Source organism: Euphorbia lathyris, chromosome 1 (genome assembly GCF_963576675.1).
Source record: "Euphorbia lathyris chromosome 1, ddEupLath1.1, whole genome shotgun sequence".
Taxonomy (NCBI): domain Eukaryota; kingdom Viridiplantae; phylum Streptophyta; class Magnoliopsida; order Malpighiales; family Euphorbiaceae; genus Euphorbia; species Euphorbia lathyris.
The window spans coordinates 97,946,748-97,973,968 of NC_088910.1; the positions used below are offsets into that span (position 1 = coordinate 97,946,748).

Here is a 27,221-nt window from a genome sequence, read left to right on the forward strand (position 1 = left end):
GAGAAAATTCGACACCCCTAGTTCGAGGACGAGTTTTCTCTACGGCTTTCTTTGATCAATTGATTTCATCTATTTCTTTTATCCTTGATCTTGTGTTGATTAGTTAGAGGCAATCTACTTTGGTTGCTATTCAACGGTTGATTCTAAATTAATCTTCCCGTGTTTTATTTCGTGTTTGGGAACTCGGAGAAGCGTTGTAGGCACTTCATTAACAACGGTAGATTGATCATCAAGAGGTAATTCTTCTTATCCCTCTTTATATGAAATAACGGTTAACGAATCTTGTGGTTTATGGAAATAGGTTAAAAAATTTATATTTCCGCTGCTATACCTTAGCCTAATTTCCAACAGTCGCAAACTGTGAAGCAAAATCATCGCACACTACAAGAAGACAGCTAGTTAGCTACCGCAGATTTGGTAGCTGATGCGGTAGCTAAACACGTTTACCGACTGAATTTAGCAGGATACCGACCAAAAGCAACCAGTCGGTAAAGGCTTAGTCGCTGGACAAATGCCGACCATTTTCTGAAGATAGTCGCAGACAATAGCGAATAAAATTTTGGTCGCTAACCAGTCGCAATATTACCGACTATAGTTTGCGACCAAATGTAGTCGCTAATGGACAAAATTAACACGTAACCATATTTTTTTACTGACGAATTTCAGACAGAATTCTATCGGTAATGGGTAAGATGGAAGCATAAGCTAATTGGTTACCGACGAATTTCAGACGGCATATCTGTCGGTAATTTATTTATTTGTCATTGAATCTTTTATATATAATTGTAGGTACAATTACGATTATTAAATATATTTATAAACAAATTTTAACCTTCACAACAAATTAACCACAATACACTATTCATGAAAGATAAAAATACATAGAAATAATTAATATTTAAAGTTCAAATATGTCCAAATATATATAGTAGCTTACAAAATATCATAATCTAGGTTAACCTAACATATTAGGTCAAAAATTTATATGATAAACTAAAAAAATTAACCTATAAAGTTGCAAAGTATGCACCCACAAGGAATGGCACGGCCATTGCCATTGGAAGAGGGATCCATTTTCCAATACGTTTAGGGGTCAGGTCTCTCAACAAGTTTGCTGCTATAGCAAACCCGAAAAATGCACCACAAAGCTGCAGACAATGCCGTGGAAGAGCATAGAACCCTTATACTCCGAGAATCGCCATGTGTCAATAGATGATTGCATAAGGAGCTTTATACTGCCCGTTAGGATTGCCTACATCAAAAGCTTTGTAGAAGAGAAAGAACGTAAGAGGAGCTACGAACAACCTGTTGCAATCCCAGTCGCCTGGCTAACAAGCATTTAATGAGGTGAAGTGAGAGTCAAATGACCCGTCTTGAAATCATGCATAAAATCAGAAGATATGACACAATGGATTTCATCAAACCACACCTACCAATCCAGCAACACCACCATCATTCTTCCTTGCCATGGCTGCAGCACAAAGAGAGCAACCTTTCCATAGTTGTAGCCCATATTCATATCAGTCAGACCAGCTCCATAAGCATTGGAGAAGCTCAGAAATTGTGCTAGGATGCATGCAAAAACTACAAAGTACCATTTTAGCTCCGGAAACATGAGAGGAATCGCAATGATGTAGACTATGGAGAATAAAGCATACTTAAACAAGCTACCCAAATTGGAATTGTTTCTCTCCTAAAAACCTCATTTCGTCGAAGATCATCAGGAACTTGATCCTGCTTTTCAGAAACTGAACAAAGAAATAGAAATGCAAGAGTAACGTCCTCTATTCGTCTACTCAACTCCTACTAAGTGCTATAACCGAACACCTAGATTTCTCTACCACTGAGTACTTAAAACCGAGTACTCAGCACCACTCTCTCAATTTTACAATTGATACAAACTTGTCATTTTTCAGACAAAGAACACTTTAGATGATTACAAAATCAATCTAGCTTTTACACAGAGATGGAAATTTGGTGTAAGATTTTTTCTTGTTTTGATGTGCTTTGTATGTATATTCTTTTTCTCTTGTATTTCGGTAAAGGATCCAAGAAGTGTACTTGTCCTTTTATAGTTGAAATCTGAAGACACAATCATTTGAATTCGGATCTATCCGTTGAATTCAAACGACTCTTTGCTTGCGTCATTGTTCTGGTCAGCTTCAGATTTGCAGGCCAATCCTATCGTCTGAATTCGGCAGGCACCAGGCTTGTCTTCTTCTCGCAGGTTTATCTTCTAGCACAGATTTCGTCTTTTAGCTAGCGGACAGTTGACCCATGCGTCTCGAAACTGTATCCATGCATATTTCCAAAGCTTTCTGATTTAGCGCAGATCTCTGTCGGATCTTGTCTTTTAGCAAACGGATCATTTGTGCTGTCTTGAAAAGCACACAGCTTGACTTTGATAGCCGTTGTCTTTGATCATTGCTATTTTCGATACTGAGTTACTTTTTCACTCAGCTTCCAAGGTGAGCTTTGTTCTGCAAGATATAGTTCCGAAGAAGACTTCTCTTCTTTCATGCTGAGTTGTTTTCTACTCAGCTTTTGTGATCAGCTTTATTTGTAAGCTTCGATACTGAAGAAGACTTTCCTTCTTTCGTACTGAGTTATTCTTTACTCAGCGCATGCTATGTTATCATGCTGACTAAGTTCTGTCTTACTTGATTCCTGTTCTTATAAATATTTTTATACTTAACATTGAACAAACCCATTAGTACAATTAAATCAAAGCACTTAAATTTAATTGTCTTAATCATGGATTAACTTAAATCATTTTGTCAAATCAAAATTATGTGGAAAGGTGTTTCAACAACTTTCACTTTATTACTTGATACACGACTAAGGTACACTTGGCTTCACATGGACGTATACGTAAAACGCGCATCATGTATCTTGGACATGAACACATAATTCATGCATTTAGTGCCTATTAAATGCAATTTACATTAAAACAAAACCTATGCTCAACAGTAAAAATTGATCTTATGGGTGACCCTTCTTAATTTCTCTGAAAAGCTTCCTCATAAGTGGCAAATATTTAGAAGGCATAAAGCTCAATTTGCACCCTAAACTATGGGGGAGAAATCAATTGGATCCATGTATATGGTCTTTTTTATTCAGATGCACTAAACTAACTAAAATTTCATCACTCACCACCACAAACTCAAAGCATTAAAATATACAATCAAAGAGTTTTAATAGCAAATTCTTATACAATCAAAGAGTCTTAATAGAAAAATACATGAATTTCTTCATGAATCTTCATTTACAACAACAAAATAAAGAAATACCATGAACATCTAAAACAGAAGAATATCCATTATCATCTTCATATGGCTTATAAAAAATATCAGCAAAAACTAGGGACCAGCCCCCAAAACACAAGTGCCTAATTAACTTACTAAACAAGAGCAAACACAAAAATTATAAAAACTCAGCCCCAAATGCACCAATCATAACTACACATCCTAGGATTCACATATAAACACTTATTTGTCAAATTATTTACTAAGGATGAAAAATACCCAAAGAGAGTGAGATTACCTCCAACAAATCCTTGTGAAACAACCTTAAATTCTTAATTCCAAAGCCCAGTGTTCTCAAGTTTCAAATCTTCTCTTTTCCTTCATCCATTAAAACGTTCTATGCTACCAAGTAGAGAGATCTACAAGAAAACACAAATAAATTAGTATTTGATAAAAATAAATTGCAAAACCTTAAGCCAGAAAAAACGCAGAAGGAGAAATTAGCAGAAAACACAGAAAACGTTAATCGGAGAAGGAGAAATTAGAAGAAAACGCAGAGCTAAGAGACAAGCAATCCAGTCCTCTATCTGCTTGCTCTGACTAAACTAAACCATGATTGAAGAATGAAGCTTACCGATGATTTTATGCCCAGTTGAGGTAGTCGGCCGAAAAAACGCAGAGAGAAGGAGAGAAGAGAGAGGTTTAGGGCTCCTCCTGTTTAATTTCTATTTATGTTAATTAGGTTTTCCTTTTAATTTTATATAATTTCTATTTTTTTTTAATTATTTTCTATCAAGCGACTAAGTATAATCGCTGGACAATATACACAGTCGGTACAATGGGCGCCAATATTGCCGCCCATTGCAGCGACTGGAAAAAACAATAGGCGACGAAATTAGTCGTTGGTTTAGCGACCATTTTTTATACGGTCGCTAAAAACAGTAGCTAACTAGCTGTTTTCTTGTAGTGACATATTGCTTCAACCGTGGAACAAACTCATAACCGCGAAGTTGGTTTTTCCCTTCACATTTCACAAACTGCGAAGATGTTGAGTGAACTATGGAGTCACAGTTTGACTTCTGCTTCGCAGTTTCACTTGCGAACTAAAATACACATGATTTTACTTCGCACTGTGAAGTTTTCTTTAGGACTACGAATTGGTTTTCTTTAATTGTTTCCCAAAATTTATCTCCATTTTTATGAAGACTGATTGGGTTGTGTTGAAGAAAGTGAAGAGCAAATTAACTAAAGATCAAATATTGATATTTAGGAAACTTGCTTTTGGGCATTTGGCAGATATGTAAGTGTGTATGTTATCCACTCTTTTATGCCATGGGCTCATTACTAGAGCGATTACTTCCCCAAATCCAAAATATAGAGAGATGTAGTTCAACATCAAAGGAGTTGAAGTCAAATATCGTGATTTTAATTTGGGACTGCTCAGAGTGTTGAGGTTTGGTGATCCACACCAATTTTGTTGAGGATGTGTAAGTTAAAAAAGGCGAACAGATTAAGAAATATGTACTTTGGAGGAAGTCTGAGCTTAACACACAAGAACATATACGAAGCTTTCGAAAACACAGATTGGAGGGGCGAAGAAGACGGTGATTCAGTCTTCATGGTGATGTTGTATGTTATACATAAGCTCCTATTCACTACCGATCCACATCATCCGGTTGATAATAACATCATCGACCTCACTGACTTTCCAAAACTTTTTATTGAGTTTCCATTGGGTCTACTTGCTTGAGTTTCCACGGTGATATATGGTCAGCTCGTACATTGGTTTCGGGAACACCTCCACACTACCAGCAATTCTTCTGTATCCATGCAGCGAGCGGTCTGCTGAAAAACTCATTCCTCTCCTCCAAATGTATCCACAAGGCCCATACCGCCCTTGTGGCTCGGCAATCGTGAATTATATGCAAGATAGAATCTGACTCTTCGCACTCCGAGCAAGAGCTATCCAGACAAAGTTGACGTCGGACGCAATTCTCATTAGAGAGCACACCATTATGCAAAACAAGCCAGACAAAGAAACACAATCTTTCTGGAACTTGAAGCTTCCACACAAGCCCCCAAACTGGAGAAGTCACCGCTTCAGACCCAGTAGACTGAGCCAGAAGATAAGCAATCTTAACAGAAAAATTACCAAACGCGGTTAGCTTCCCCTATAATTCTAAGTGACATGAATAACATGATCGTCATTAATTGCCATACATTTAAAAAGATTCAATAATGTACGAATTTGCACATAAAAAAGTTGAGTAGGAAGTCGACAAGTTCACTGAACATTCTGCGACTGTTCAATTTTTCATTCTTGGGGGATATTAACATTCTCCATATGTACTTGATTTTCCGCACAAATTTTCTTGAAAAGATATCTAAAACATTATTGAATCTAGTTCAAATGGTGACTTTATTTATGATATCCAACTCATTCGAGATTTTCGAATGTCCTAATTGAACCTGAGTTTAAACAGTGTTGTAGTGTCATCTGAGCGCTCCGATTGGACGCTTGTCTAGAGGTAGCCATATCAGACAACAGTATAATCTTACGTCTTTCAAATATTATTGATGAAAGATGAGTTTCTTCCTTATACAATTTCGTATTGTGGCCACTTACTAACTTTTAGCATTATCGTTATCCAATAAAATTTGAAATTACACCTCTTATATTAACGAAATAAACTTATTTTTCGCTAATAAATTTTAATTGCACCGTCCAGTAAACAATAAACTTGTTCCTGCACCATCATAAACTAAATTTTGTAACTTTGAAAAAACAAAAAAAATCCGTCGTTTCGTGCAATCTCACCGACTAAGACCATTTAGACATGGATCAAACAATAAACTAAAAGCTTCCATTTCATGTCTGGGGAGAACCAACCCAATTTCAATAACTCCATTCCCATCTCTACTATCCTTCAATTGAATACCATTTATCCTATCTACGGATGTAATCTCAACCTTTTCAGGTTTTCCCCACCCAAAATCCTCCTCATAATAGCAAAATCTTGGTGATCCAACTACTGCAATCTTTTGAACTTGTTCTCCTGCATTTCTTAACCTCACATGCCTCTCTCTTGCCCCTTCAAAAACCCCCTTCTCCAATCCCTTTACTAAATCGCTAATTCTCTTTGCTATAACAGCAACTCCGTTTTCCTCCATGAAATCTGCTGCTTCTGCAACCATATCTACAGTAAACACACAGTTGCCCATATAATTTTCCGGTACCGGAGGGTCTAATCGGCTCCTGCAATCCACGGCAACGAGAAAGTAAACCATTCTACCTCCTCCTCCGGATCCTCCTCTAGCTTTCACCAAGCAGACCGACGCGTATGCAGATACGATTACAAATGTGGACATATGAAGTTTTACTGGTTGATTTTGGAAATCATAATAATTCTGTACGCTTTCTCTGATTTTGGAAATGTAATCAGGGCTCAATTGAAACGTTGCTCGAACTAAATTGGGTGGAAATTCAAAATCGGTGACATTTTGTAACAATTTCAGGCTACAAGTTTTTGTTTTGGAATTTGAATTTGATCCGGTGGTGGTTAACCAGTAGTTCAAGTAATATGAATTGAGCCCGTCAGGGTCTCCGATACAACTCCGGTCAAACGAGGGGATCAATTCCGGCAACAAAGGCGATGGCTTTCCGTCGTTCTGGTTTTGTTTACAGGTATAAGCCCATGCTTTCAAGAACATGGAACCGCTCTTTCCGTCAAGAGCTGCATGATGCATTGCGATTCCGACGGAAAAACCTTTGCTCGGGAATAATGTTATCCGTAAGGAAATTATTGAAACCTCCGTATCTGACATTGATAAAAGAGGTATATAAGGGCGTAATTCAGCAACTTCACGAATTCCGTTGCTGACCAAGAGATCAAACTCGGCATTGGACTCTGCCACTGTGAGTGAAACGGCATCGTTCGGATCATAGAGGATGACGGGTTCCGGCGAATCGGATGGCCACGTGAGGTGGCCGGCGAGAGGCAAGAAGTGGAGGAGGGTGAGCGAGAGTGCACGTTTCAGTCTAGGAAGTAATGTTGACATAAAAAGAGTAGGAGTTAAATTTATATGCTTGTACAAGTAGAGACGTTCAGCTTGTGGAAATTTGAGAAGTCTTGTATCAAGAAATGTTAGAGGTAGAGAAACTCGTTGGCCTGACTCGTTTGAATCGGTGGCCGGACTCACCTTACAAATCTCTAGTATTTCTACTGTGATGGGCGACGCCATTATGGGAATAATTAATTTTGTTTTGGCTTTGTGCTTTGTTTAACAAGGAGATAATCCTTTTATAAGCTTCTTAGCTTATAGTGATAAGCATGAAGCTTAACCAAGACATTCTTCTCTCTAACTTTGTTTTTATTATTTCTAAAATTAAGCTTTATGCTGTTCCAAGGTGGATAGATACCATCCCCCATTATAAACTTTAAATTAGAAATGAAATTCAATCATTGGTTTCACCATCATTAAAATTATGGACTAGAGGAGAAACACCCATACCTTCAAAATAATTTCCATATTATTTTATGGGACAGAATTAACATAACCAATAATATAAGTACATGTGGGTATTAATTGATTTGTTAGATGTTTGAAGTCTTCTAAAATTATTTGGCCACTCATTCTAAAATAATGGTATTTATCCATATGCAAATGATTTTTTTTTTTTAATTTTGTAATTTGTATACAAATGATTTATCCATATGTTTATTTTTTGTCCATGGACATATTTGCTAACATTTACCAAATTGATGAAATTTCAACAAGATGTAACATTTATCTCTTTATTATTTATATTTATTGAAATTTCATAAATTTTAATACATTATGAGTATGAAATAATAGATTAAAAACAAATAAATATTAAAAAGATTATGGCTTATATTCATTTCTCTTTACTGTGCTAACACATGTGTCATCCCATTCGCTTGCCGCCGTATCCATTTGACTGAGTAAGAGTCATTTGATGTTAGAATCGACCGTATTTGAATAATTCTATCCCCAAATTCAGAATCATCAACAGAAGTAGAATTTATTGCATCAATCACTTATTTAGCATCAGATTCGAAAACCACATTCCTTATTCCATCAGTTTCTAGCCATTGCATAGCCTGTAATAGAGCTCCAGCCTCACATTCTCGTGTTGTCGGACAACATAATAGACCCGCACATCTCCCCATTACAAACTGCTCATGTGCATCTCGTACTACTGCTCCCATCCCTGCACGACCATCGGTGTTAAAACATGCAGCATCAACACAACACGAGAGAAATCCTTCCGAAGGAGGTGCCAAGCCGTACAACCAACAGATGAAAAATTTCCTACTACTGTATTTCTGATCTGCTGTTCTCCCATACCAGTCCGATTTCTCAAGGCATTTGCTTCTGACCAATCATTAAGTACAGTGCACGCTTGAGCCACTATTTGATCTATTGTACGAATCTCATACTGCCAAAGACGAGTATTTCTACCCTGCCATAAACTCCAGAGGTGCATCAAAAATGTTTTCACACTTTGTTCTGATGATGTTCTAATCATATTATGAAACCATGCTGTCAAGTTCTCAGCCATTGCCGCCTCCGCATTAATTCGATCCAGAAGTCCCACCTTCTTCCACACTCTTATTGCCTCTGAACATTCAATAAAAAGATGCCATCCATCCTCCCAAGGTTCATAACATATCACACAAGTACTACATACCTGTAGCCCGCGTATTTGGAGATTCACACGTGTTGGGAGACAATTGCGGGCTAGTTGCCCAAAATGTCGGACCTTGTGCGGAATTTCAGCATACCACAATTTTTTCCAAGCTCCCTGAACATGAAATCTCTCTCCTACTTCCATCGTTGTAGCCAGTCGGTAAGCACTTTTCACTGTGTAACGTCCTGAAGAATGGGATTTCCATATTAACCGATCCTCACTAGTTGAAGTACCAACAGACAGTTTATGAATTTCTGTAATGTCTCTATGCTCAAAAATTTCCTCCAGCAACTCCTCATCCCAATCCTTGGAATTATGGATAAACAAATCATTGACTTTCAAATACTCTAGCCCCTCCACCATAGGGGTTCGTATATAGCCATCATCCTCATCACGCAACCATCTCTCACTCCACACATTTATTGATTGACCATTTCCAATTTTCCATCTGATTCCTTCTTTAATGATTAGTTGAGAACTCCAGATACTTCGCCATATAAAGCTTGGTGAATGCCCCAATGAGGCCCCCATAAAATCCCCTCTTGGATAATATTTAGCTTTGAAAACTCTACTAACAAGCGAAGATGGATTGGTAAATAACCGCCATCCCTGTTTTCCCAACATAGCAAGATTAAAGGCAGTGAAATTTCGAAAACTCAGTCCTCCCAACAATTTTGGAGCACACAATCTTTCCCATGCCATCCAATTCAGTCCTCTCTCACCTGACTTTTTATTACCCCACCAAAACGAATTCAGCATTCGTTGTAATTCCTCCGCCGTCGATATAGGGAGTAGGAATACACTCATGAAATAGATTGGGATGGCTTGCCCTGCTGCTCGAATAAGTGTAGCCTTACCAGCTTTTGATATTCCTTTTCCTCTCCATCGTTGTAGCCGCTGCCATAACCTGTCTGTGAAGTGTGCAAAGATTGTTCGTTTCGTTCTACCTACCAACGATGGAAGACCCAGATATCTTCCCGTATTCAACGGATTAGTAATACCCAAAATGCTAGAAATTCCCATAGCCAGGTCATTTGCCACATTTCTATTGAACATGATTCCATATTTTTGAAAATTTATAGCTTGTCCCGAAGCTAATTCATATGATGTGAGTAATTTTTTTAAGACTCTACTTTCAGATATGGTAGCCTGACAAAACAAGAATGCATCATCACCAAAGAGCAAATGTGAAATCGCAGGCGCCCCTCGCTTAACTCGGCAACCATGCAGTAACCCCCTATTCTCAGCTGCCCTCAATAAAGACGTCAACCCTTCAACACAAAGCAGAAATAAATATGGTGATAATGGATCACCTTGGCGGAATCCTCTTTTTGGGCAAACAGGACCAACCAATTTATCATTTATTCTAACCATATATTGCACAGAAGATACACAATGCATTATCAACTTAACCCACTTATCTGCAAAACCCAACTTTAGCATCAATTCTCTTAGATCATTCCAATCCACTCTGTCATATGCTTTACTCATATCAACTTTTAGTGCCGCAGTACCTGCCTTCTTAGCAACATTATTGTTAATGCTATGAATAAGTTCAAAAGCGATCAAAACATTGTCATGAATAGACCTCCCTTTAATAAAAGCAGATTGATTTTCAGAGATAATCCTAGGCAAAAGCATTTTCAATCTATTTGCTAAGACTTTGGAGAAAATTCTGAGTATAACATTACACAGTGCTATTGGACGAAGTTCAGTCATAATAACAGGATTCTCACACTTTGGAATGAGAGTAATGATAGTATTATTAAGCTCAGAGGGGAACATACCTTGATCAAACCATGTTGATCCAGCAATGAAAATATCATCTCCAATTATATCCCAGAATTTTTGATAAAAACCTGGATTAAATCCATCAGGTCCTGGAGCCTTATCAGGATGCATATCAAATAAAGCTTTCTTGAATTCATGTTTTGTCAATGGTCGCAGTAATTTCTCATTGTCCCGATCAGTGATGTGTGGCTGCATTAAATCAACCACTTCACTCCATTCGCTATTACTGTTAGAAAAAACTAATTCAAAATACTGTATTGCAATCTGACCCATCCCATCTTTATCATCAACCCATTCTCCTGCATTATTCCTGAGCCCTGTTAAACTGTTCTGCTTCCGCCTTCCATTAGCGAAAGAGTGGTAAAAACGAGTATTCAAATCTCCCTCTTGAAGCCATAAGACTTTTGCTCTCTGTTTCCAGTGGTCTTCCTCTTGAACCATAATTCTCACATACTCAGCTCGGGTCGACTCATACTCATCACTATTACTTGGACCTCCCACATCACGTAGTTGTATTAACTTTGCTTTTAATTGCTCACTTTTCTGACGAAAACTAGCATCACTACTTCTGCTCCATCTTATAAGCACTTCTGCCACATGTGTTAAACGTGAACTTAGTATCATTCGCCTATCTGATCCCCATGCCTCCTTAATCACATTCCAGATCTCCTCATCCCTTAGCCATCGTTGCTCGAATCTGAACTGTTTTTGCCTCGGAATAGCTAAGTTGTTTGATGTATGCAAAATTATTGGGGAGTGATCTGAAGTGGGAGCAATAGAATTAACACAAAAATTACCAGGAAAACGTCTCCCCCACGCTTCTGTACATAGATTTCGATCTAGCTTCTCTTGAACTTCATTTGGTTTACCTCTGTGTCGTACCCATGTATACAGATAACCTTGTAGAGGAATATTAGTAAGGCCACAATCAGTCAGAGTATCTCTAAATCCTTTGTAACACCATTCTGGATGCTCATTTATCCTTTTTTTTATCACTGTGAACAAGTAAATCATTAAAATCCCCCAAAATAGACCATGGGAGAGAAGAGGCGGTAGTAAGGCTCCTTAGTAAATCCCAAGAAGTCCTTCGTCTAGCTCTCTCCGGGAACCCATAAAAACCAGTAAGGCGCCAGTCTCCATCCCTAGGGTCATTTACAGTCAAATCAATGTAATTTGGTGAAAATGACCTTAAGGAGCACATACTGGCCTTCCTCCAAAAAGCACATATTCCTACACTTCTCCCAATCCTATCAACAACGAAACATCCTTCAAAACCAATGCGTACCCTGATAGCTTCAATGCGAGATTGACAAACCAGAGTTTCATACAAGAAAATAACATCAGGCCTATGAGCTTTGATGAGCTCACACAGAATGGGAACTGCCCTAGTGTTGCCCAGACCTTGGCAGTTCCAACTAAAGATTTTCATTGCTCTGGGCAGACCATTTGGCCTGCCTTTCCTGTTTGCTTTTTAGCTTTATCTTGTTCTTTCGGATTTCTCTGTTCTTGCTCACAAGCTTTATTATTATCGTTTCCATGGTTTGGGGATAGATCATCAACTTCCATGGTTTGAATAGTTACCTCTTGTATAGTCTCAATTGGTTTTGGTTGAAATGCCACAAGTTCTCCCCTTCGTCTTTTCATTTCCTCTCCTACTTCTAATCCGGTTTCTGATTGCAGGAGATTAACTGTAGGTACTTCCACACCCTCCTAATCATAACAGCTTACACTAAAGTTCCTTGATAGATGTCGGAGATTATGTCTAGGAGTTGGTTCCTTCAGCTGTCCCACTGTACTACTACCAGCATCTCTGTTTGAGCCATATACCCTAATTCCTTCGGGCCTAGCTTCTTCATTTAGCCATCTTTCTCCTCCCATCACACTAACACGACGTAAGGGAGCCTTTATAGAAGCATCCCAAGCCCTCACTAAGTCCTCTTCCTTACTAGAAAAAAAGATCTCACAATGTCTATCCAAATGTCCAATTAGACCACATATAAAACATATAGTTGGCAATTTTTCATATTTAAAGACACAATTCAACCAATCACCTCCTGCCCTTCTTACCTTTTTTCCCTTTTGTAATGGTTGTCTGATATCCACGCTAACTCGCACACGGAGATAGCTATGCTCATTTATCCATTTCGCCTTTGAGTCCATAGATACATAAGACCCAATGAAATTTCCCAATGCCCGTGCCACTGTCTCAGTAAACAAATTCTGTGTAAGACCGTGAATCTGTATCCAGAAGTTTGTATGTGTGAATTGACCCGCAGATGGATCTTCCCCCTCTTTCAAAGTATACAAAATCAACAATTGATTATCAAAAGTCCACGGACCATTTTCACTAACCCATTTCAGATCATACGGATGATAAAACCTAAACAAAATCAAATTTCCCCCAATCTCAGAAATCGTTAAACCTTTCCCCGGCCTCTATATACTAGCCATTCGATGTTTGAAAAATTCAAAATTAAAGTTTTTATTTGTCACAAGTGATCCAACCATACACCACTTATAATCGGTCTTTTCTTCTCCGGTGTCTGTCGCCTCAAACTCGAACCCATCGTCAACAATCTTCAATTGCTGGAACTGATCTTCCATTGCCTTTTAGTAAATTGAATTCAATTATTAATTAGGTTAATAAAGGATTTTGATTTTTTTTTAGTTCTAAAATCTTCTTATTTGTATCCTATCTCCTTTATAAATTGCATCCCTTGTTCATCCTTGCCCAAATATTATTACTGCAAAATCAAAAACTATCTGTTCCTTATCTATTATATATCATAAACGGCGACCACCACTCCCGCTACACGAACAAAACACAGATGGAAATGGACGGACACACCAAACCAAACAGACCCAACGTCAATCTAAATTAAAATCACCCCAAAACAGATCCAGCATCAATCAGAAACACCCACATAAATTAGAATAACCACAACCAAATCCAGCAACAAAACACAAAGCAGAACACAAACAGATCCAGCAACAATCTCAAAAGGCGGCAAACAATCGGAAACAGCCAAAAAGCAGACGGCAACGGCAGCAGCGGCGGCGACACAGGCGGCGGCGACACAGGCGCGGCGAGAAGAAAAAACCTAACCAAAGGCTGAAAAAAACACTCTCAAAAGGAGTAGGCTCTCAACAGGAGCATGAAAACAGCAATAGATCCGACACAGGCGGCGGAGACGAGATGAAAATCTTCATCGGACAGCGGCGGTGGTGAGAAGGGACGCGGCGGCAGTGAGAAGAATGAAACCCTAACAAATCAATTTTATCGCCATTGCCTTATCTAACACACAGAGAAACAGAGGCGGTAGTGAGAAGAGGGAAGGCAACGGTGATGAGAAGAAAGGCGGCGGCGGCATTGGTGAAGAGATGGAACCCTAGAAGCTCTATATTATCGCCCTAAATATATTAAGGATGCCTTATTTTTAAAAAATAATATAACTAATTAATTTTTAGATGACTATTTATGTATTAATATATTTAAGACGTTTAATGAATTATGGTTTGTTTATTTAAAACAGTCTAATAATCAATTAATCGATAATTCTTATTGGAGAATATGCAAAATCAGCAAACTAATTATAAAAACATAGAAATAATAAGTTGCGAATTTAAATGGATTACCTTTCTATTGCAAGATTTCTATTTTGAATTTCAATTACTAATCAAATTTTACTATAACAATCAAGCTGCAATTTCTATTTTGAATTTCAATTATTAATCAAATTGTACTGTAATAATCAAGCTGCAATTTTTATTAGTAAGAATCATAAACAAAACACAGAGATTTATTACCATATTATTCGAAATCACACTGAGTTTGGTTTTATCCAAACACCATATATTCCAACAAATTATCAATTGGTTGACTTATTCACCAAATCAATTCTCTTTGTCCGAATGTTTTCTATTTTAAAACAAATGTTTGGTGTACCTGTATCATAATATACCTGATGTTTATTGTAATAGGCGGATGTTACAAAATGAACCACAAATGTTGATTTCTCAACAAATAGAGGAAGAGCTTGTAGCTGAAGATATCCCAATTGCAGTTAACCAATTCTCATATTTTCAGCTTCGGCACTGAAATGTCCAGTTGAAAATTCACTTTTAGGCTATGAATGACAGTTTTTCCAATCAACGGAGATGCTTTAAAGTTTTTATATAAATAGATCCTTCAATCCCTCGTATATATCTATGTACTATATCATCCATCCAAAATGATTCGTTGTTTACATTCTTTATTTACTTTAAAAAAATACAAGTTAAAATAGTTTATACACACAAATTTTATTCTTAATTAATTTGTTAATTAAAATCAATTTTCATATTTATGTTTTTTGGATGGGGTTCCCTGTCACGTGTATGGGACAAAAAAATCTCTAAATCTGTTAATGGAAATTCTCGAATTCATCCTTGCAAGTGCTGCTCTGTTTTGTTATCACCCCTATTTACCTCTTCTTCTTCTTCAGCGGCTTGTTCTTCTTGGTAGAAAATATCATCGCTGAAGTAAAAAAGTTGGTTAAAATTATTCAAATCAGTTAATTTTTTAATGTATTTTTGTGGACTTACCTTTGATATTATAATAGTGCAAAGTTTATGAATGTAAATTTAGGGCCACACAATTAATTTTATATAGATAGTGCTATGTAAATTAGGAGTTATAAATGCAATTTATCCATAAGTTCGTGCATCAACCCAAGATTCACCAGATAATTTACCAAATCTATTTGCTTATATATGGATAAAAAAAAAAAATTGGTTACCTATATATATGGATATTTATTTCATTGGTTATACATAATTAGGTAACTATAGAATATTTGGGATCAAAATTTCCTTATGATTGACAAAAGAATTCCTAGGAGATATCAAAATTTAATAACTATAGAATATTTGGGATCAAAATTTCCTTATGATTGACAAAAGAATTCCTTAGGAGATATCAAAATTTTGATTTTTTAAGATCCACTTTCCTATTTCATGGAGTTATATAAGGAAACCAAATACAATCGTAATATCGTGGGTAACTTTCATTCCTGGCTATTTAACTTATTACATAACTTTCACTTATTATCGATCAACTTCAAAACCTAATTTATTTTTTATTAAGATAAAAGTTTATTAACAATTTATCACTAATAACGGTGACCTTAGGAAACATATTATAATAAATCAGAAATTTTCTGTACTTTGTACCCAAAAAAAATATGATTTTCTTGAACTTACATATATTGTCTCGATACCAGCATGAACTAGTTTAAAAGTGATATTGTTAACTTTGTCCACGTGACAGAACAAGAGAGGGTTTAGACAAATTAAAATTTATATCATTTTAAACAAGTTCATAAGTACAATATTCACCTTAAACAAATTTAGGGGACAATAAGTTACTTTAAATAATTTCATGTGGTCAATAGATCACTTTAAGTAAGTTCATGGAGCTAACGCAATATTTTATAAATTCAAAGGTGATTCAGTGTTTTGGGTTAAGTTTAAGTAGGCGTATTAAACCTAACTTTAATTCTTCAACTTTGTGATTTTATGGTTATTTATGTATTTTTTTAATTACAAGAGAAAAGGTATTTAATTCTTAAACCTTTTGATTTGTGGTTATTTATATTTTTTTTTATTATTATAAGAGAAAAAGTAGTTGTTTAGTGAGCTAAATTTCCAAAATGGTGTAAACTTCGTTACTTGCTAACACAAATTTCAAAGTTCTCCAAAAACATCTAAAATAACACAAAAGTAAAACTAATATTTCAAAAAAATTGGTTTTCAACGTTCTTAAAATAATCAAACACTATTAAAAAAAATAATAATCAAACAGTATATATAAATCATTATGCAGATTGAGATTTAGTTTCTTTTTTACCTGAAAATTCTTTATGATTCTTCAAAAACTTCATCTTGCTTGCAGCTTCTAATGGTTCTTTTCTGCTCCTATTCACATTTTTAATATTTATTTCATTATTTTAATTCATAATTTTATATATATATTTAGAAATAGTGTGCAAAAATACCTCTAATGTTTACATCCAAGAGCTATTTTACCTTTAACGTGTAAAATGGTGCAATTTTACCCCTAAGGTTAGCAGACAAGAGCAATTTTACTCATAACGTTTGCAAGTTTAATCGACTTCAGATATCATTTCTTCATATTTATTACAATATATATGTGAGTTTCACCCACTTTCACCTCATGTAAAAGTGATTGAAAGTCATTTACAACTGATTGAAACTATGCCAACAAATAAATCAAAGTTTCTTGAAATAAAAGTTCAGTTTAAATAGGTTTGAATGCAATTACACATGAGTTTTATCCATTTTTACAAAGTGACTCAAAGTGTATGAAAGTGACTGAAATTCGTTAAAATTCAGGTTAAACTGACTGAAACTATTATCAAAAATTAAATCAAAGGTTTAATGAAATAACACTTAGAGTTTAAAAAAGTTTAAATATAATTATGTATGACTTTCATGCACTTTCACCTCATGTGAAAGTGAGGGAAAGTGATTGAAACTCGCTGAAAGATCATGCAAAATTGATTAAAACAATTCTGAAAAATCAAATAAAATTGTTTTATGAAATAACACCTAAGATTTATTAAATTTCAAATGATTTCATCTGCTTTTACCTTTCATGAAACTGACTGTAATTCAAACCCAACAAAAAAAACAAAGATATAATAATAAATATCAGTATTGTTTATATGGATAAGGTATTAAAATATACCTATGGTTTTTGGAGAATTATCAATTTAGGCTCTACGTATAAAATAACATCAATATAGGCTTAACATTTAAAAAATGCTATCAATTTAGGTCTTGATATACTCCGTTAAGTTCTGATTTCTCTCTTCACACACAATTAACAGAACTTAACAGAGTAATGTAAATGGCGTGTCACGTTCCATTATCGAGATCTAAAGTGGTACCTTTTTGCAAACGCTAAACCTATATTTGTGCTATTTTATACGTGGAACCTAAATTGGTAGTTTTTTAAAAAGCATAAGCCTATTTTAATATCTTATCTCTTATAAATGGTACAATTTTCACTTTCGCAATTATTAGTTGGAAGCTCAACATTTTGTGAAATCATCACAATCGCATAGACTAACTTATTAGTCGAGGTCAGTTTGTGGAGAATGGGTTGGTCTACCTCCGTTTCTTTCACATATTCTTTTGTCTGATTGCAATTAATAAAGTATTTTTTGATTAAAAATAACTTATTCCAATTTTTAGAAAAATTATTAATTATTACAGATTTCATCCTCATTCTCATCATTGTAACATGAACATAATAAAGAAGATTTTTGCATGCATGTAAGAGGTGGGATGTTAATTGATTGAGTGGATAGACATGTCATTAATATTGACGAGCTGTCAGGAGTACAGGAGTTGAGATTAGGAGCTAGTCTCATTCATACGTTTCGTGAAAGTAATCAGGCTGCTAACTGGATGACGAACTTTCCAGGATCATTTCCTTTTGTCATCACGAGTGTGATGTGCCTCCTGTAGGCCTCCAAGCTATTCTTTGTAAGGATCGATTTGGCCGACACTCACATAGGATGAGTTGTTAATTAGTTTTTCTTTCCTTGTTTCGTTTGGGTTTCACCCTCCTCCAATTACCAAAAACAAATATTTAACTTAGCACATGATATGATATGGAACAGTATGAATTAAAAATTAAAGTTAATAGTTAAAGTCTAACAACATCTTTTTATAGTATTTCTGATACATCTTCTAGCATGAATGCCCATTAAATTTGAAGTGTGCACAAAATCAATCAACCAATGGAACTAAAAATTTAAACTAATATCCAACATCTTTTATATTAATATCTGCAATTAACATTACCTAAAATATGTAAGGAAAAATTATAAAATTGAATCAAATGGGAGACCCGTTTATATATTTAACCCATCTACCCAATCTGCTACATATTTAAACTATTTTTGTGTGTCTTTCCCAAAATACCCCAACCTTTCATCTTCTATCTTTCCCTTTACTCTTCCTTACACGGTTTCTCTTCCCTTTCCCAGACCTTTGATTTTCCTCTCTTCCTTTATATTGCGAAATCTGCATCATTTTCTTCATCACCATGTCTTTCTCTCATTCATCTCTTTATCTCTTGATTCTTCATCATCTTCCTATTGCTAGAAATTAAGTCATGGTTCTTCATCTTCCTGTTTTTTTCTCGTCTCTTGGTTTCTTTCTTCTTGTGCGGATCGAAGAAATCGTTATTCGACGTTATTTTGATTATTTTTCTGCGTTTATCATATGGTTATTGACGATTTTAATGGTAAAAGGCGGAAAAAAATGTAAGTATCTACTGTTTGGTTTTTTTTTCCAGAAAATCACTTCTTGAAATGGGCGTTTGCGAAGGTTTGCGAGGAAAAAAGGCTGAAAATGACGATTTTACTTCGCGAAAGAAGATTTCGTGAAATATGCATGATTTTTTACCTTCGCAGACTTCGCGTAATCTGGTTTCACGAAGTAAAATCGTCATTTTTCTGTTACATTTCTCTTCGCAGACTTCACGAAATCTTCTTTCGCGAAGTAAAATCATCCTCTTTCTTGCACATTTCTCTTCACGGAATCTTCTTTTGCAAAGCCAAATCGTCATTTAACACGATGCAATTTTTGTGAATGTGGTTGAATACATAACATCCCTTTCAAGAAGGCGGTGTACTGGGATGTAGGGGAGGTGGGACCGTGCCGATTTTTCTTGGATTCTTTTCTGAAACATGGAGAAATGTCCATCAAGATTGGTCATATTGACTTTGAAATGATTTTAATGTTGTTATTGTTGCAATCTTATTGTAAATTTTGATAATGTTATGATTTTAATGTTGTTATTGTTGCAATCTTGTTGTAAATTTTGATAATGTTGTGATTTCAATGTTAGAATTATTGTTGCACCCTTGTTATGCATTTTTTGTTATAAACCACTTCGCATATTTCGCAATATGCGAAGTATGCGAAGATAATACTGCTTCAAAACACGTCTTTTACTTCGTATATTATGAAATCTGCGAAACTAAAAGTTATTCTGCGAATTAGTATTGTCTTCGCATGCTTCGCAAATTGCAAAATATGTGAATTAAAATCATCTACTTAACCAACTATTATCTTCACATACTTTGCATATTGCGAAATATGCGAAGTCAGGTGGAAAGGAGAAAGAAAAAAGACTAAAAAATTTATATTAAGGGTACTTTGGAAAAGTCACACAAAAATAGTTTAAATAAGTAGTAAATTGGGTAAATGGGCTAAATATATAAATGGGTCTCTCATTTGATCCAATTTTGTAATTTTCCCAATATGTAATCACAAACACATGATATTTAACAAGCAAACATTCGTATAAGAATAGAATGATTCTTAAAAACAAGGGTAAATTCCAAAAAAAACCCATATGGTTTGATGTTGTTCTAAAAAAATCCATGTGGTTTATTTTTACAAAAAAAAAGGACTGTGGTTTGCGCCGTTACCCGAAAAACGGAAAATGGCTTAACACCGTTAAAGTGCTGACGTGGCACAGGGGTAAAACGGGAAAATCGATTTTTTTATTTTTTTTATTTTTTTCCCCCTTCTCTCTCCTCCTTCTTCCTTCTCCCTCTTCTTCTTCCTCCTTCTTCATCTCTTCTCTCCTTTTTCTTCTTTTTCTTCTTCTTCTTCTTCTTCCTCCTTCTTCTCCTCCTCCTCCTCATTCTTCTTCTTCTTCTTCTTCTTCTTCCTCCCTCTTCTTCTTCCTTCTTTTTTTTCTTTTTTTTTAAGTTTCGAAAATTTCCAGATTTCAGAAGAAATCTGGAAATTTCCAGATTTCTATAAGTTATATTTTTATTGTATATTTTTATGGCAGCAACATTACCATCTTCTCGGATTCCACCTTCTTCTCCGATGATTTCATTCACCATTAACAATCCGAATCCGAATTCCAATCCTCCATCTTCTTCTCCGTTTCAAAATCTGAAACCAAGCATTCTCGTTATTCTCCTAATCCTCTCCATCACTTTCCTTCTCTTAATTTCTCTCTGTCTTCTCCTCCGTCATCTGAATCGGCGTTGTCTCCGCAACATTTCTACCTCCTCAACGATCTCAACATCTGCCGCTGCTCTCACTTCTTCCTCCAACCGTGTTTCGCCTGAGGTTAATCATGTCTTCTCTCTTATCGACTCTCTCCCGGTGTTTGCTTATAGCTCCATTAAACGGCGTTCGACGACCTCTAATGGCGATTGCGCTGTTTGTTTGTCGAAGTTTGAACAGGAGGATCAACTTCGTTTACTACCGTCCAGAATTCTGGAATTCTCCTAAAATTCTGGAAAATTCCAGAATTCTGGAAATTAAAAAAAAGAAGAAAAAAAAGATGAAAAAAAGAAGAAAAAGAGAGAGAGAGGAAGACGAAAACAAAAGAAGAAGAAGAGAAGAAGAAGAAGAAGAAGAAGAAGAAAAGGAGGATGAGAGGAAGAAGAAGAAGAAGAAGAAAAAGAAAAATTAAAAAAAATAAAAAAATTTCCAACTCTACCCCTTGCCACGTCAGCACTTTTAACGGTGTTAAGCATTTTTCCGTTTTTCGGGTAACGGTGAAACCACAGTCCTTTTTTTTTGTAAAAACAAACCACAGGAGTTTTTTTGGAACAACATCAAACCACAGGGGTTTTTTTTGGAATTTACCCTAAAAACAATACATTTTTTTTTGTAATTTCCACTAAAATTTACACATTACTAATAAGTAAATTGTAGGTTTAATATCTTCACAGTTCCATCAACTTGTCCCGTTTGTTACTTTGGCCCCTCAATTTAGGGGACAATATATTAACCCCCTCAGCTAAATAAATATAACACTTTGTGTCTCTTTATGTGCCAATATTGCATTGATTTGCTATATTAACTCATCTTGTGCACCATATTAGCCCATTCAGCTCACCAAATATAATATTTCATTCACCTTAGGTTTATAGTATGTTTCAAAGAAATGAAGCAATGGTTCACATCATGATATATAAGGTATATTGGAATGGATGAATAAGGTATCTTGGAAGGTGTAATCGATGCCATGTAGGCACCTAAGGAGCATGAAGTATTCCATTTGTTGAGTCAAAAGGGCTAAATGTTGTCCCCCTAAGTTGAGGGGGAAAAGTGAAAAAAAAAAGATAAGAGGGGGCCGCGAAGATATTAAACCTAAATTTTATATGAGTAGAGAATTTCAACTTCAAATTTAAGGGTAAATAATTTATTAGTCCCATACTTTTACCTAACACACTGTTTAGTCCATCTATTTTCAAAAACACATTATAAGGTCCATATCTTTTGTCACGGTTACCCTTTGGTCATTCTACCTATTTTTTTTAGACTTTTAACCGTTATATCTGGCATAAACAGATAGACAAAAAATAACAGAATTCATTTTGTATTGTATTATAGCTGTCTTGCAAGCTAAGATAAGTTCGGTAAAAAAATCTAAAATAATCGACAAAAAGGACCAAATGGTTAATATTGATAAAAATTAGGGACCTTATAATGTGTTTTTCAAAATAAAGGGACTAAATAATATATTACGTAAAAAGGTAGGGACTAATAAATTATTTACCTCAAATTTAACAAGTAAATGTATCAATCCTTACCATTTCGATCAATCCTTGTACGAACTTATTTGCTTGAGTTGTTTTTTTTTTCAATAATTTTAGGTAATAATAGATCTACCGGTTGGAAATTTGAGATGGACCAAATAGTATGTTCATAACGAAATGGACCTGGACCTAGTATGGGTTATTGAGTTATTTGGTTAACCTTAATTACTTAGCCAACTATATAGTTTAACAATCATAACCCTAAATATATGCATCTTATTCTAATTGAGAAGCTTAAGAGACTCTCTTAGACCTCCCTAAGTCATTGCCCTCCTCTCAGTCTCAAATGTCTCATTCTTAGTTCGTGCACCATCATCTCTTTTTTCAATATGTCTCGGTGTAGTTGATTTATGACCAATGATATACAATGGTGGTTCGTTCTTCCGCTACAATCAACCTAAATGAATTATGGACTATATGTAACTCGTGAACCCATTATTATATCTTAATTATATATAATACATTCATTGGTATCAAGTTCGTTTGATTGCACATTCTGCCTGTTTTTATTTGTTCTATGAGTAAAACAAATTTGTGATGCATGAAATTAATTAGAAATTTTTTTGTGCATTAAAAATGTTTTTTCAAGACTGTTCGGTGAAAAAGACACTAGAATCCAATATAGACTATGTTTTGCGATTAGAGGTATTCACAGTTGAAATTAAGCGAATTTGGTCTTGATAAAGTGTATGTGACATTCAAACCCTAGTTTTTTTTTATCGTTGTATGGACAAATAGATCTCATCAACGTGACTAAAAACCCCTAAAAATCCTAGATCAAAAAAAAAATACGGCCCAACGAACAGTAGGAAAGGGTGCATGGCTTACACACACCCCCTACGGGTGAGAAGCACATGTGACAACAGTCCGCAAAGCCTGCTTCGGTCGAGATTTCGCCCATGTGAGGTCTTTCATCACTATGCGATGTTGGAGATTTAAAGGGAAATGCCATTTTTTAGTCATTTGCCATTACTCACTCTTGTAACTTTATGTATCCCACATGGGAAACTTGTGAGGAAGTTGAAAGGTTTATATTGAGTTGGGCTTTATATGATATTAAATTGTGTTAAAGTGGGTTTTACAAAAAACACCACACGCGCGCGCTCGCTCGCTCGTTCGTTCACGCGACGCCTGACTGGACTGGGCCCGATTTTTTATTTTGTTATTAAATATTTTAAACCTTTTGACTAATTCTTTTAGTTGATGAAGTCTTATCTCCACTATCCCTACTTTCATTCAACAACCCACGTTTTACTCTTATGAACGCTGTCCACTACAACGTTCGTTTTACACACTGAAATAAAAGAGTTTTTTAGAGCTATGAGATACACAGTTTTTTCTCAATTACGTTTTTTTTAATCTCAAACACAATTTTCCTCTGGGCATTAAGATTCTTGTTGTTCCAAAGCTTCGACCTAGAGTGCACTAGGACGGCGCTTGCTGTGTAAACCTTGGTTGACGATTGGACTTCCAGATTGCACCAGAGTCTGCCGTAATCGTTTTCAATGCAGTGGTTCTGTCCACGACACAGCTTTAACATTCTGATAAGTTGTTTCTGTTCCTCTTTTGTACTTACAATTTGAAAACGATTATTTCTGTCCGTCATCATGTCTGCTCTAATCTCAAAAAATATTCCCGATCTCTCTAAATTAGAGCCCTTAGACGGTCTGAACTACAAAAGATGGTCTCAGAAAATGCTTATATTTTTTGAACAATTAGACCTTGATTATGTCGTCCTGTCTAATCCCCCTATCGACCCAAACGGTCATGCCATGTCGCTTATCGTTCAACAATACGATAATCAGTCTGCTAAATATGAAAAAGATAACAAAACTGTCAGAGGACATCTCCTTAATCATATGTTGAACCCACTGTTCGATATATTTGTGAACAAAAAGTCTGCGAAAGAAATTTGCGTCTCATTAAAAGATAAGTATGGGTCTGATGATGCTGGAAAAAGAAAATATGTTGTTGGCAGGTGGCTACATTATCAAATGGTTGATCAGAAACCGATCATTGATCAAATTCACGAATATGAGAACCTTGTCGCTGAAGTTCTCAGTGAGGGGATGAATATGTGCGATATGCTTCAAGCCAATGTTCTGCTGGAGAAGTTTCCTCCTTCCTGGAGTGACTTCAGAAACCACCTGAAGCTCAAAAAGAAAGATTTCAGTCTACAGGAGCTTGTTAGTCATATGCGAACTGAAGAAGCAAACAGAATGAAAGATAAGCAACTTTCCTCTATTTCTGTTTCTATTAATGCTAATGTGGTTGAATCTGTTGTGATTCCAAAAGATAGATCAAAAGGATATGCAAACAAGTCCTAGAAAGGCTTCAAACAGAATAAGTCTTTCAAGCATGGAAAGGTCCAAAAGCGAAAGGTTGAATGCTTTGTGTGTGGAAAACCCGGGCATAGAGCATTTCAATGTTTCCAAAGGAAGAACCAACAGAATTCAAATAAGAATGCTAACACAAAGCCTACCGGACAATCCAATTTGATGGAGAACGATGAAATCATTACTGCTGTGGTGGTAGAATCGAACTTGGTGGAAAACAAAACTGATTGGGTGCTAGACACTGGAGCTACCAGACATTTATGTTCAAACCGGGAGCTGTTTCATCATTTTGAGGATGCTGCTGATGGAGAGTGCGTCTACATGGGTAATGATAGGGGTCAAAAAACCCTATCTTTGGGTACGGTTTTAGGACAGTTTTTAGTGTTATTTCATGAATAAGCGAGCAATTCTCGCATTTATAGGCCTTTGTGTGAGTTAGTTAGGAATTGGAAATGTTTTATTAACTTTTTGTTGTTTAGGCTCGTTTTCTGATCATTTTAGGCAAATAAGGCCAGAATGACATGTATGTTATAATTCCGTTATCTTTTATAGCTAATTGATCCGCCAAAAGTCGCACCAAACGGAGCGTTTGCTCAAAATGAGCGATTGGCGGGTCAATTTAGCCTCGAGACTAATGTTATTTGGAGTTTTCGTGCATGCGCAGGGATAAATTCGGGCGAAAATTATATCATGGAACATCGAGCAACCGTGAGGAAGCGTGCAGGGAAAAACGGCTCATCGAACTGACCTTTTTAGACCAGCTCGCCGAGCAGGCCTCCAAGGGCCTGCTCGGGCGAGGGGCCTTTATAGGCCAGCTCGGGCGAGCTGGCCAGGCCAGCTCACCGAGCAGGCCTCTAGGGGCCTGCTCGGGCGAGCTGGGGGCCTGCTCGCCGAGCAGCGCGCCCTGCACGGCGAGTTGACCTGTGGGAATTGGTCAAAATAAGCAGTTTTGACCCCACGACTCCACGACCGGTCCCACGACTTCCCACTTGCATAAGGATACAAAATAGGTCAAAAAGAGGGCCCGAGCTACAACTATAAATAGAACTTTTCCATTGTAAATTAGATATCTTTCATTATTGTAATTTACTTTAGCTTTCCCCTTGAAGTTCCTCTCCATCTCCTCCATCTTCTTCAACCTCCATTGAAGCTCCTTCAAAGCTGTTCACCGAGGAATATTCAAGGTCCGTCCTTAAGACCTAGGAAGCCGGCTGCAGAGTAGACAGGTTCCCTGAAAGGGATTTTCGTATCTCCTTTTATCTTTCCTTGTTTGTACTCTTTGATACAGTCTATGAATCCTAGGCTAATTGTATCATGTGACACTGTTCTTCACCTTTAATAATATTTTAGCTCTTATTTTGCTCGATGATTATTTGTTTAATCTTTGTCTTACGCTTTATTCAATTGGTTTAACTCATTCAAAAGCCCCAAAATCTAGTAGGCACATATTGTGAGCTGAATCTGGCCTAGTCAGAGCCTAGGAGATTGACGACCTCTTAGTTGATTAAGCCCAAATTGCTGAGCCTTAGACCTAGTTTCGGCCTTACAAGGGAATCACGCACTAGGAACTTCAGGAGGGTAAGTAGGGTTAATCGCCTTGAATATAAGTGACTTAGATTAGGTTTTTAATCAATAGACCTAATAACCTAACTTCATTATTATCGTTCCTACCATGTTCCTTCGGGTAATTGCATTAGTGAAAGATCACCTAGGAGTAGTATAACTTAATTAGGAGTAGTTTAACTTAATTAGGCGTAGAATAACTTAGTTAGAATTAGTATAATTTAGCTAGGAGTAGCGTAATTCAACCTATGAGTAGATTAACTTAAACAAACAAACTCAAAACCCACAAAGCCTAGATAACACCTGAGACCAAGTAGCTCGATACTTGTGGTAAATAAGTCCTGTGGATTCGATACCTGGACTTTCCAGATTTATTACTTGATAACGATGGGGTACACTTATCCCTTAGTGAGCCTTGCGGTACCGAACGCCGTGAGGCGCATCAAGTTTTTGGCGCCGTTGCCGGGGATTTACTTCTTCTGCAATATCGAACCATAGGTCGATTTGTTAGTTTAGGCATTCTTTTTTGAATATCCTTTGTTTATATCGTTTATACCTGTTTATATATAATTCTTTATAACTTCTACACTTGTTCATATCTTTTGTATTTGTTCATAACTATATACTTTTACTTATCAACTTTTGTGCTAGAACTTCACTTTTTCTCAGCATTCTCTGATCAATGAATTGGCAAGAAAGAGTCGAGTGGCAAGCTCAAAAGTTTACAATCCCATCAAGACAATACATTCATGCCCTGGAGAATGAGGCTCCCAATCCCTCCATGGCCGACTTAAATAAGAAAATGGATATCTTGATGGCGAAACTGAGCCTCAACACCAATGAAAGTGTAAGTTTTGTGGGTAATCACCAAAGGTATAAATCTAACCCTAATTCTTACAGCTTTTATGGTAGTGATTGGAGGAGA

At 36.2% G+C, this 27,221-nt stretch overlaps 1 protein-coding gene and 1 pseudogene across 1 annotated transcript; both read right to left on the reverse strand.

Moving 5' to 3' along the window:
• Positions 1 to 1,007: 1,007 nt before the first annotated feature.
• LOC136218770 (metal-nicotianamine transporter YSL3-like) lies at positions 1,008 to 5,463 on the reverse strand (annotated as a pseudogene).
• A 230-nt stretch (positions 5,464 to 5,693) lies between these two features.
• Positions 5,694 to 7,603, reverse strand: LOC136212034 (phenolic glucoside malonyltransferase 1-like). Its single transcript, XM_066002750.1, has one exon. The coding sequence runs from the start codon at positions 7,485 to 7,487 to the stop codon at positions 6,060 to 6,062; it is 1,428 nt and encodes a 475-aa protein (XP_065858822.1). The 5' UTR covers positions 7,488 to 7,603; the 3' UTR covers positions 5,694 to 6,059.
• Positions 7,604 to 27,221: the final 19,618 nt, after the last annotated feature.